We start from the raw sequence: 13,097 nt of genomic DNA on the forward strand, positions 1-13,097 counted from the left end.
CACCTGATGAAGGCCGCTTGTGTTGTGGCCGAAACGTTGTGATTTTTGTTGCTTTAATTTTTTACCTACGTGACTTTACCGAATAGAACCAAAGAGTATGGCCCCTTTAGCATGTTTAACTTACGCCACATGCATGCGGAAATCAGTTACAACCACAACGGTTAAACAACAAAAATAATTAAGGACTATATTAAAATTAATACAAAAATCTCCCAAATATTGAATCGGTGCTGATTATGAGCCAACCCCTGGAACCATTCCCACACAGGGCAATCAAGATATTACGCTCAACAAATAACAGACGTTTATTCTGTTGCCCGTCTCTCTCTGTTGCCCGACGTTTGTTTGGTGAACGTTAAAACTCAGCTCCGCTGGAGCCTGGGGCATTCAACAAAAAAAAAACCCTCTTCTAAAAACCTTAAATGCACACACATGGACAGCAGCGGGATCTAATAGGCGTCAGACACCCACCCGTCACCACGCAACTGTCTTAGCCGCTGGCCTGCACGGGTACCACCTGGGGTGGCAGGTGCAACCCTCGATTTTCTACGGGAAATTTTAGGTCGAGATCACAAATTATTATGATAGCAAGATCCTTGTGGTAGCTTTGTGAGATAACGAAAAACTCAATGTTTTTAAACGGAACCATATTATATTTTTTATAGATCATTCAGGAATGTTAAAACATTTAATATGAAACATCTACAAAAAATGAATGAGGTGTCTTTTAAATATATGGAACCATCTTCTTTGGGTCTTTCGGTAAAGTCATGTAGAACAAAAAAAATTACCAAAAAAAACGACGTTTCGATCCTGATGACGATTGCTTGTGTTGCGATCGAAACGTCGTAGTTTTTTTTGTTTGTTAATTTTTTTGTCCTACGTGACTTTACCGAAAGACCCCAAGAATATTAATTTCTGCAGTCACGAAAGCTTTAAGTCTTTCGTGCAGGGGGGCAGGGGGCGGGGGGCACATGGCCTCTCGTCACTCTTCCCGGCAGGTCACGAGCGCCGCTAGGGGGTCCCCCCTCTCGTTTTTCTGTTGTTTCATTTCAAGGCCTCGTTTGATTGCGGGAGCGAGCCGAGGGCAGAGGCCACACGAACCAGGGGAATAAAAGAACCCCTCTGGGCTCAGAGACACAGAAGGCGAGACGGCACTGGTGGTGACAAAGTGCTCCACCCCCCCACCCCACCCCACCACCAAGCCCTTACCCCCCACACGCGCTTTGAAGCAACAGACAGCGCCAAATAAAATGACAACTCCGGGCGGGCCAAATTAACGGTCGCCGATGCCGGCTGGTTAAAAGGCCGCTTGACCTTCACGAGGGTCGCGTGGCGACGCCGAGCCAGTGCGCGGCTGGCTTGGGAATTATCGCCGCGCGGCGGGGCTCTTGGAGCGCGAGCGTGGAGCGAGGTTGCACGCTCGATCCGCTTTACCTGCCCTCTGCTGCGACGCGCGGCCGCGGTCGTTTTCGTCGGCGACTGCAAAAAGAAACGGGGTGCGGTTTTAGACAGCATGCTCAACTCCCGTGTTCCATTACACACGGAACATGTGTATATACGCGCACACACGTGTGCGTGTGTGTGCGTGTGTGTGTACATATGTATGTTTCGTGCGTGGCATTCATCCTCGGAGATAACGGAGCAACGTTTAGTTCGCGAATTGACTTTGAACACAGGCGACCACTGCGCTCTTAGCAGAAACAGAGATTGAGTTGTTGTTGTTGTTGGTTCTGTGTGATGGCGATCGATCCAACGAAGGCCGGCATGGCAAACGAGAGAGTGGTGTGGCCAGCACCTGCACCCAACCTGCCTTTGTCTCTCCCGTGCTGCTGTGATCTGCACCATCCCATGAAATGCTCACTTTCAGGCCAATTCAAGCGAGCGAATCCCCCATCTGGTATGGATGCCAATCTCCCCTGATGTTATGCATCATGGCAATACGGGGCTACACACACATAAAGACAAATCTTCCCCATATAGCCTTGAACAGTCTGTTGGGGCAAGTGCTGTGAGGGAGCACCCATTGAGGCTGCATTGGGACACAAGGGAGGTGGGTGACCAAGCACCATGCCTGGCCATATATGTCGCCCCAGTGCTGATGGTGACACACTGATGGTTACTCTCTTCAGGCTGAGTCGACCTCGGGGAGGCCCAGCACCAATTCAAATATTCATCACTGTCATTGGTCGCAAGTGAGAATCGAACTCGGTTCGCCGGGTTCGTAACGCAGTGCGCCAACTGCTGAACCACCTCTCTCCATAATGCTACACACTTACAAAGACAAAGGTCCCCCAGGTAGCCCACACGAACTGTTGGGGCAAGTGGTGTTCGCGAGCAGCAGCACCTATGAGGGGCAGCACCACGCCCAGCCACCGTTGTCTCCTTAGCGGTGAAGTTTTTACACACCGCACCACGTACCCATTTGAGGTTAAGTCGACCTAGGAGAGGCCCAGGACCAGTTCAGATAATCGTCACTGATGTTGGCCGTGAGCGGGAATCGAACTCGGGTCGCCTAGCGCAGCGCGCTAACTACTACACTACCGCTCCCCACGTACACACGCACACACGCACACACGTACACACGTACACACGTACACACATACGTGCACTCACTGATGTCCATGCTGCGCGACTTCCTGTGCCTGATGCCATCAGCGGGGCCGTCGTCCCCAAGACCTCTCCCGTGGCCCTGGACGCTCGGCCACCCCGGCTCATCCTCAGAATCGTGGCACCAGCCCACGCTGCGGGCACATCGTCACCATCGTCATCCTCAACGAGTGATTTCGCCAACCCTGCCTCCAATATTCTGGATTACGAACTGGCACCACTGCACTTGGATAACTCTCATGGTGGTGGTGATGATGATGATGGCCATGATAGTCACGATGACCATGACAATGATGATGGCATTGATGATGATACCAAGATAATGATGACAATGAAGAGATGACGGCACTGATTATGGTGACGACTACAGGGAAGGGGGAATAATGGTGGATCACGCCTACCTCGTGACGGCAGGAGGCCACTGCGTGCCCCGTGGCCCCGATCCGCCGTCCGTCCAGGAGCTGTGGTTGAGGAGCGGCGTTCGCCGTGGCGGGAGAGGGGGTGGGGGGCTGTCCGCTAATTCTCGGTCCCTGGGTAACGTCCCCCACCCTCCTGTCCCCCACCCCCGCCCCCAACACAGAGCAACGCTTTAATTGACGTCATTCGTGCTCGAGCAATCTTTTCGATTCGTCACGAGACGCAGTTGCTGCACGTCGTTTTGTTTTGCTCTCGTTGTTAACGCCGCGAAGCGGGGCTCCATCCTGCTCTCTCGAGTTCTCACCTGGTTCATTGAAATAACCTTGAAACATGATTCTATATTAAACATGGACGGTAGGTACGGTCAATTAAACCAATTATTTCGATCGATCGATCTCAACACGTCAGGTTCTCGTTTTGCCCACTCAACGAAGTTCAACTATATTCTTGGTTCTTTCGGTAAAGGCACGTAGAAGGGAAACAATGAAATAATAAAAATATAAAACAATAAAATTATCACGACGTTTCGACTGCAACACAAGCAATCATCATCAGGTGTGAAAACCACAGCAAGAAAATTTGAAAAGTTCAACCGGTTTCTTGGCATCTTTACAGCTCTTGTTACGGTCGTCATGAACGACATCATGAACATTGCCATCGGCATGCCATCTTCACAATCCATCCTTCTGTCATCGTCGGAGTCATCATCGTGACTGTGATCATAAGTGACAGGTATCCAAGTTCAACTTACTTTGCACCGTATGTAACCAACCGTGCTAATCAGAGGTACATCATCGTTACCGTGAATTTCGTCAACATTGTGTATAGCACGCGTAACAAAAACCACGCTAACGGTGCACGATCATCATCATCATCATCCGTATTGAGATCACAACGTCAATATCACTGCTCTTCGCTGTTCATACGGCCTCTTCCAGTTGCTGTCCCGTGTACGGATATTCCAGGCCCCGTGCAAATCATTCCCCGAGCAGGGCTCTCCACCGCGTCTTAGAAGGCCAACCGGTCTATTGTCCGACAGACTTTGTGTGTAAGGAATCCCAGCCAGCCCATTGTGCTCCATGATTAACAAATCGCCCCCTCAGTTTAACACGTAGGCCTTGGCGACCAATATTATCGGTAATATAAGTTTGTTTTGGAGTTAGATTACATAAATATAAATGTGTCGTGAAATCCACCACCACCCGACAAAGCCAGTTGGTAAGGTTTGTCACCTGAACAAAACGTGCCAATTCGTTACTAGTTCAGCACACTGGTGCATTGGAGAGCAAACCCATAACATTTACAATTCGAGTATTACGTTTGGCTGGTAATTATCCCCCCCCCCCGCAAGAAGACTATACAGTAAAACCTTGGATTGTGAGTAACTTGGTCTGCGAGTGTTTTGCAAGACGAGCAATTTTTTTAAATAAATACCAGATGTACTTATACATTATCATCATTATTCTTGCGGGCTGCCTATTTAATTGTTTTCTCTATGATCACACTGCTTACGAGCTGTTGCCTGGTTTATTGTCGAACGGATGGGTTTGTACATGTGTCTGCACGCCGTTATTGTCATCTCAACATGCAGTGAGTTATGTACAAGGCACTAGCGGTGGTGCAGCCATTAGCAAACTGCGCTCTGAACACAGCGGCCTTTGCGCAGGACGTACAGAAAACCAACGGCCGGTTTCAACACGCACGCGACTGACAGATAAAAATCATACAAACGCCCTCTTACCGAGAATGCCATTCTTCAGCCCTGATTGGTGGGCTCCGGTCGTGTGATAAAGGAGGGAGTTGTAGTCCGAGTGAGTCTGATCCACGTGTCCAGGTGAAACTGCCTTGAAGGAGCCCTGAGGGACGATCGGCTGAGGAGGGCAAACAGAGGGAAGAAACAAACACGAGCGAATATCCGCATTTCCATTATCAGACCGTAGCCTGTCCCCACACCAATACCCCTCTTCCACTGGCATGTCTGAGCCAAGCCAGCATGGGACCCTCATGGTATGTATGTGGAGGGGGGGGGGGGGAAGGTTCCGCTGGCTATTTGCTTTGCCGAGGCCGAATCAAACTGTGATACGCAGGTCTCACAAGGCATCTAAATCTGGCTTGGCATCATCAGTTAGTCCACTGACACAGTGGACTGCGTCAAACAAACACTAATGTCTCCCCTGTATAGCCTTAACAGACTGTTGGGGCAGGTGCTGTTAGCAAGCATCCATGAAGGCCGGCACGGCACAAGAGGGGGCCGGGTGGCCACCACCACACCCGGCCCGACGCCTTTGTTTCTCCAATGGCGATGGTTATAATCCCGCAACAGGTACCCATTTGAGGCCGAGTCAACTCAGGGGGAGGCCCTGGACCGGTGCGGATAATCGCCACGTCGCAAGCGACGTCGAGGTGCATCTACACAGACGTGTAGATGCACCTGCTTAGCATGCCCACCCCCCCCCCCCTAGTGTGACTCGGTTGTGCAGTGCATGGAAGAAGGGGAGAGAGAGGAGAAGGGGGGGGGGGGGGGAAACGGAAAGATGTCACACCTCCCCTCAGGTTCTACCCGACGGCGCACCTGGCTGAAGCGGACGGCGCGGCGAGCCACCACGATCTGGATCATTCCCCGCACGTTCCCGTCGGTGGACATGGAGCGGCGCAGGACCTCCATGGCCTCGGAGTTGGTGCGGCCCAGCAGCGACTGCCCGTTCACCGCCACCAGCTGATCGTTCACGCGCAGCCGCCCGTCCTGTGGGGGTCGGCGAGAACAGCCGCGTGACCGTTATCGTGATTGAGGTTTTAAAAAAAAAAAATGCAAACATCCTCGTCGACGTTGGATAATGATGACGGCGATGACGACGGCGATGACGACGGCGGTGACGACGGCGACGACGACTACGAATCTTCCTGTACGAGGTAAAGGTGCAGTCCTGGAATCATCACCATCGTTGAAAGCAAAATGACAATTCAAATCAACACTGTCATCATTATCCCATCACAACCGCTATTTTTACCTGTCATTATCATCAAACGTAAGTAAACATGCACAATCATTATCATCAAAGGCAAAATCACAATCAGCATCATCATCATAACCCAATAAAAAATGTTGTTTTGTCCTTCCCCACGCCTCCTATTAGTTGGTTGGCTACGTATGGTACGAAAGAAGTTCAACATACACACGTTTTCTGTCATCATCATCACAAGAGAACCAGCAGTCTAAATCAGCAGTCATCCTTACCACCGTCATCTTCATCATCACAGCTAACCAAAATAAGTAATATTTAAAAATACTTTTTTTATAAACACGATTTAATGAAATGCACCGTACGAGTAATGTAAGAACTCCATGACTCCAGGAAGTGGCTCCGAGGCTTGCCACAACGTAAGGGGACCGTGGTGATTTACAGCCAACGTCAGTTGAGCGTGGACAATTAGACCCGTAAAAAAGATTGTTTAAAAATATATGTTTTTTTAATGATAGAATATAGTATTGTCATCAGTATGACATACCTATACCAAGTTTGCAGTCGATAGCACATTGGGAAGTGGGTAAAAAATGAGTTACAAGATTTTTTGAGGATACAACAACAGACGGAGTGAGTTAAATAAAAGCGTGAAATTAAAAAAACACATTTAGACAATCGTCATCAACTGCTCCCCCCTGACTGCCTCTTCGTCCGCAGCACCGCCCAAATTCGGCACCTTGGAGGCGGCTCCGCCAAAGATGATGGACTTGACGAAGATGCCGAGGTCGGTGTCGTCCTCCCGCGAGCCCTTCACGCTGATGCCGAGCCCCGCGGAGCCCGAGTCGTTGAGGGGGATCTCGTAGGTGAACATTCTCCTCGGCGTTTCGGGGGGGGGCGCGGTGGCCGACCCCGTGCCCGCCGCGGGGCCCTCCACCTCGTCGCCGTCGCCGCCCGCCTTCTGCTGAGCGATCGACACAGCGCGCCACGTGATGTTCGGTAGCAGTCGCGCGGCGGTGGCAGAGTCACAGTGAAGAGATGTTAACTAGCTGGTATATAGGAGGTCGTGGGTTTGATCCCGACCCTGATGCCTGCTGTATATTTGGAGTTTATGTGTCTCTCTCTCACTATCATAACCGTGGCTTGGAGATATTAACTACCTCGCCTAGTATACAGGAGGTCGTGGGTTCGATCCCGACCCTGATGCCGGTATATTTGGAGTTTGCACGTTGCGTGGATTTTTCTCTGGGTCCTCCGGTTTTCCCCACACACATTTAGAAAGATGCGTTCAGAGTGTTTGGCTGCTATACATTTCCATATGATGATAAGCCACTTCGTTGAGCTATCATTTGTGGCCATAACGCTTCTGAAAAAAAAGCTATATAGCTTAGTGGGCCTTACCTGATATATAAAAATGGTTAATAGTTTAAATAGTAGTTTATATCGTCCAGCTATTGATTACAGTGGCTTGGTGGTTTGAACTAAGAGGAAAAACCAAGGACAGCATGATGCACCGGCAAAATTGTAAAATATATTTAGGGGTAAAAATAATATAAAAACATGGAAGAGTAGGCCAAATATCCTCTAAAATGGCTCTCCAGAGTTCCCTCTAGTGGGGGCACATGGGTACACACCCCGTGTGGCAGCACTTCCCGTAAAATTGAGACGTAATGATGGGATAAAAGCGAGATGTGAAGTATGTTTATTACACCTAGAACGGTTCTACAAGACCATTATATGTCGCCTATAATGTACATCAGGTGCTCCTCTGGCCTGTGGGCCCTGGTGCAGTTGCACTGTCTGTACACACTTAATAACTACACCACTAACAAAAAACCCCCTTGACTCACATGGAGACCCATAAGTTCGCATGGAGACCAGTGAGATTGCATGGATTGCAGGGGCCCTGGTGCAAGACATTAAATGAGCCACCCCCGCTGTCCTATTTCTGAACACACATCGTAGCCCAAACGTCCCAAGCGTGGGCCAGATTGCCAAGGTGACTCAACCGCCAGAGCCGACCGTGTAGCGCCGCTCCCTGCTACGTGCTAGGCGCAGGCCTAAGTGCGCGGGGGCGGCTTCTCTCTCACTCTCTGGGGTCTCTCGGTTCTGGCCCCTGTCCTGTGCTGCCCCCCATCTCATTCTCCCCTCACACCCTGGTCGTCCTCACAGCTGCTAACTTCTCCACCTCCAAGCTCTGGCAACAAGAGCAGTGGGATGGGGGAGTGATGGCCGAACGGAAAAGGCACGGCGGCCCGTGACGTCATTTCAGGCGGCCCATATTCACACGATCGTGATGTGCGATGTACTCGGACGAATTGACATTTTCATCAATGCCCGGATGGTGATGGTGTAAGTGATTGTGTGTACTCGGGGAACTATTTATACTATTTATCCATGACTGCATCTTAGCTGCACTAATCAAGTACTACTGGCATCAACACTGTGTTTCTAATCATAGCGCCACGCTCAGTCACCTGTTGTCTGCCAAGTAGTTCTAAACACGCGGTCAATGCACAGAGGTCGCAGTCGTGCGGTAAAGCTGAGCCCTACTCATTTTTCTCATAATTATTATTATTCTTGTTGTTGTTGCGTAACGGTGAGGTGTGTGTTGACGTGCTCGCAAGCCGACAATATTTGCCCCCCCCCACTCTCACGAGCTCGTCTATGCGGTCACCCGGCGTTGTGCCGTCACTTGCACAGCTGCAGGACACGTGTCCTCAGCCACCAACTTGGTTCCCACGTTGTTAATATCGGCTTAATATGGGACAATTTAATACGGTATTTATTATAAAGAGACACTTGTGCTATTCCGTCAACCCACGCAAGACCCAGCACAGCGAGGGGTCCATCAAACCCTATGACTGGCAGGACATGGGAGAGAAGCCTTGGTGGTTTAGTGGATTGACAAAGGGATGGTCACGATAATTATTGTATCCGTGACAGATTTGATATTGGAGCAAAAATCTGTTTGTCGTCAGCCACTATTCAGTGGCACGTGTAAAACAGCAGGCCTTCATCCAGCTGTGGAGAGATTAATGCAAATAGTGATGATGACAAAATGTCAGATCCTACAGTTAAAGAGCCCATCAAAACACCATGGTTAAGTGAGGTCAAAGTGCCTCCCCCTCATTGAATTGGCTTCGTTAAGATGGTCTTATTTTATTTTTGCCAGGCGTGTATCAACACGTCATTAAGTTCTGTTCGGTGCTGCCTTCTTCCACAGACAAAAGCCATGCATATCTCTCAGTCAGCCAGGTCCATCAAAACTGTGCAGTACACTGTAATAAAGTTCACAATAAATACCGGTACCAGATCTCGGTACAAATCAACTTCTGCCGCCCAAAACACAGATGCCAATTCCCAGACTGTCGAGGTCAAACCCGGACATATGGCAACTCCAATTCCACGTGTGTAGTGGCAGATCCTAGAGATAAGCAGCCATCTCAGAAACAACTCGCAGCGTCTCCCTACTCAGGACGAGCACGTGGCGGTAACTCATCTCCGTCACCTGGAGGTTGAAATTCCACGTCACTCTCGCAGGGCCCAGAATCTATTCCACACGTCGACTATTATAACAGACTGCAGACAAAAGCCGTCTCCCCCAATCTGGACACGGATAATTATCCGGAACACACAAAACGAGCGTCGCGTTAATGGCATCGCTACGCGGGGGCAAAAACTCTCAAAGCACTCGGAAGGGCTCAACGAAAACAACGAGCGCGGCGCTAGCGGACGTGCTCGGCGGTCAGCCTTAAAACAGAAAAAAAAGGAGTGCATTTAATTAATTAAATCATAGAAGTAGGTGCGGCCGAGCCTATTAATAGGCATAAAGAGATAGAGTTATCATCGGTCAACGGGGGGGCTGGGCTACGGGGCAGCAGCATCTCCGTGGCGCCAGCACCGGACAGTCGCCGATTTCCTTCCCACGCTGCGACTGCTGCAGTGGTGGGCCACTTGCATCCCAAGACGGGGACAAGGACGATGATGATAACCTCTCCTCTTCCTCCTGCTCCTCCTCCCCACTACCAGCCCCCGCAATGCATCTTTCTGATATGACCAGAGGAGATTAGGCAGTTCATGAGTTACATCTCTGCGGGTGCGTGTGTGTGTGTGTTGTGGGGAGCGGTAGTGTAGCGGTTAGCGCTACGCTGCGCTACGAACCCGGCGACCCGATTTGGATTCTTGCTCACGGCCAACACCGGTGACGATTATCTGAAACGGTCCTGGGCCTCCACTAGGTCGACTCGGCCTCAAATAAGTACCTGGTGCGGTGTGTAAACATCGCCACTGGGGAGACAAAGGCGGCCGGGCGTGGTGCTGGCCACCCCACCCCCTCGTGTGCCGTGCCGGCCTTCCGTAGGTGCTCGCTAACAGCACTTGCCCCAACAGTCTGTTCAGGCTATACGGGGAATCTTTGTCTTTTTGTGTAGATCGGTGGTGCAGTGGTTGGTGCGCAGCGCTACAAATCCAGTGACCCCAGTTAAATTTCCGCTCATGGCCAACACTAGTCACAATCATCTAAACTGGTCCTGGGCCTCTCCAAGGTCAACTCGGCCTAAAATTAGTACCTGGTATGTGTAAACATCGCCACTAAGGAGACAAAGGCAGCCGGACGTGGGGGATCTTTGTCTTTGTTGTGCTATATATGTGATAAATGGCAGGTCTTAATTTCAGCTGGAAAAATTGTGAACGCTGCTCAGGGAATTATTTTGGCATGCCACATCCATGTCGCCTTGTTTTGTTCTCAGAGTGACGCAGTGGCGTGCAGAAATAACTCCAGGTCATCGTTATTACCGGGTACTCCCATTTGTATGCATGTATGTTTCGTACCGTACAAAGTCAAAGGTGCTCATATGAGGTATGGGAGATTATAGGAATATAGAGGACAATCATTTCGGGCCTTGGTAACATCATCGCACAGTCAGCCGCGTCACACTGGGCGTGCCTTGTTAGGGGTTTCCAGCCCTCAGGAGGCTGGATGTGGGGCGGCTGCCATTTTTCAAGAGGCCCGAGTTATCGATGACAAATAACAATTTCTTGTCACTTGATCGATTTAATTGTTCCATCTCTAACATACACATTGGTGAAGCTCAGTTTGGAGGTGTTCACATGCATCGGCAGTCCTGAGCCACCGGTGCAAAATCCTCATTCCCACGGTAGGGGATGAGCCTCTCCTGTTCGACAGCTGCCATTGACCTCCCCCACACCAGGTGCTGCAGCTTTGCCAAGTGCTGCTCTGGTTTTGCCATTACCTACACTCCAGTAAAATCGTACGTTGACCTGCGACCTTTATCGGACGTTGACGTGTCCTCCGTTGCAACATAACACGAGTGACGTACGGAGTCAAGAATGGCAACGCAGCGCGAAGCTACTCTTGAGGTTGAGGGAGGGAACGTAAACTGTTTGTAAACAAGAACATGGGAACCAAAACAAAACAGACGAGGCATTCCGCGCCACTGTAAACACTGTGGCTAAATGGGCTCTAATGCTACGTTCAGGATTGAAAACACAACGTGGGTCATAATTTGCAAATCCTTCACAGTGGATTTGTCTAAAGGGCTCAACTGGAATTTCGCGACAGAGTTTTGAGAACCACTGCGGGAAGAAAAGGGGTGGGGGCAGTGGGGGGCGGGGGGGGGAGTTTGCTCTCTCACTCTTTTAAAATAAAATCGGAGCGGTCACAGTGATAAGGAGTTGTCAGGGCGTCTGTGCGCCTGGTGAATCCCGGAGTGACCGAGGGCGGCAGGAAGCGTTTAATTTTACCGGCACGTCCTCTCCGATGCCGCGAGATAGTGCAAAGTGCTAGCGGCCATCTTGTTTTGACTTGTATCGAGCGCTTTCATAGCAACACGGCTTAAATAGACCTTTTCTCTATTTGAGTAAATCCTTTTTTTAAAGCTAATAATAAAGCCATATACGGCCCCACAGCGATGCAGTATTCCCTCGTTATCCACAAACTTGCTCTCCGCGATTTTGGCTATCCGCGAATCGCATCTAGAACTCTATGTGACTGCATTGAGAGAGAGAGAGAAATAAAGTGATGAGAGAGAAAAGTGGTGAGATGTATTATTTACGTATTTATTTTAGGTAACTCGTAGGCCAATGTCATTAACCGAAAAATTTGCTATTCACGAGATTTGCGTAAGGTATACCTCGTGGATAACGAGGGAATGCTGTACACTACTGGAGGAAGGCGTCCATGCGCCGCGATTGTTATGGTGGTTGTCTGAGCGTTCTTCATCCTGGTGGTTAGTGCGGGAAGTTGAAAGGAGTGGGAAGCCGAACATCGGTTCAGATGTCACTCACCGCTGGCTTTAGCTGTGGCTGGGATTAAAACTCAGGGTAAGAGATCCAAAGCACAACGTGCTAACCACTGTGCCACCACTCCACCCCAATCGTCTATTTAGGAGAAATTAATTTTACGCAAAATGCCCTTAACTTCTCAAACTTGAATCAATCATTATAATTGCATGGGTAGGATTAGCTTATAATGCTATTTAACACATTCTTATTTTTTTAAATCACTCAGCTTTTTCAAACATCTCACAGCAGTGACTCACATACACTCGTAGTGCATTGAGTTTTAATCTGTACTGACTGAACCGAGAGTTATTGCCACGTGTGACTTTCCTATTGACTTTTTAATAAATCCAGCATTGAGAATTCCTTCGTTTTGACGATGAGGACACATTTTCCACATGGTCATAAACTTACGGCCTTGACAATAATACAAATTACGGTGAACTTCTCCGTGCCTAATGTGACACGTCGACAGCTCCTACGGGATATAAAAAAAAACTTTACTCTCCAGTCACCCTCCTCCGCACCGACCTTAACCCAACTATTCCCCCCCCCCCAACCTCCCATTGCTTCACAGAATCTTAACACTGGACTGTACTCATATGTAATGCGTGTCTGCCGCGCGCCTAGCGAATTCCGAAGTGACTATGCACGCCTCTAATCCGGCACCGTGGCGGCGAGAGTTGGTGGATCGCATGCACAGATGTTGTGAAACTTCCTTCCCGTACGCGTCGAGGTACTAGGAGGCGGTAAATAGCAAAGTGTGGACTAATATTAACTGTCCCTTCTGTATCGGACCGTGTGTTG

General features: G+C 49.7%; 1 protein-coding gene across 3 annotated transcripts in view; it reads right to left on the bottom strand.

The window, feature by feature from the left end:
• Positions 1-13,097, bottom strand: part of PARD3B (par-3 family cell polarity regulator beta) — a 111,186-nt gene that overhangs the window by 24,734 nt on the left and 73,355 nt on the right. For 2 of the 3 annotated variants that reach the window (XM_076071700.1, XM_032965631.2), the window contains 6 exons: positions 6,727-6,948; positions 5,600-5,770; positions 4,769-4,898; positions 3,012-3,162; positions 2,617-2,744; positions 1,438-1,482 (listed from right to left, as the gene is read on the bottom strand). In XM_076071700.1, the coding sequence (XP_075927815.1) occupies positions 1,438-1,482; positions 2,617-2,744; positions 3,012-3,162; positions 4,769-4,898; positions 5,600-5,770; positions 6,727-6,948 (847 nt within the window). Of the gene's footprint in view, positions 1-1,437; positions 1,483-2,616; positions 2,745-3,011; positions 3,163-4,768; positions 4,899-5,599; positions 5,771-6,726; positions 6,952-13,097 lie in introns of all 3 variants that reach the window. The other variant, XM_032965630.2, reaches the window with a different exon arrangement.

This window comes from Petromyzon marinus, chromosome 34, assembly GCF_048934315.1.
Source record: "Petromyzon marinus isolate PM22_M1 ecotype Great Lakes invasive population chromosome 34, UKy_Petmar_22M1.pri1.0, whole genome shotgun sequence".
NCBI classification, from domain to species: Eukaryota; Metazoa; Chordata; class Hyperoartia; order Petromyzontiformes; family Petromyzontidae; genus Petromyzon; species Petromyzon marinus.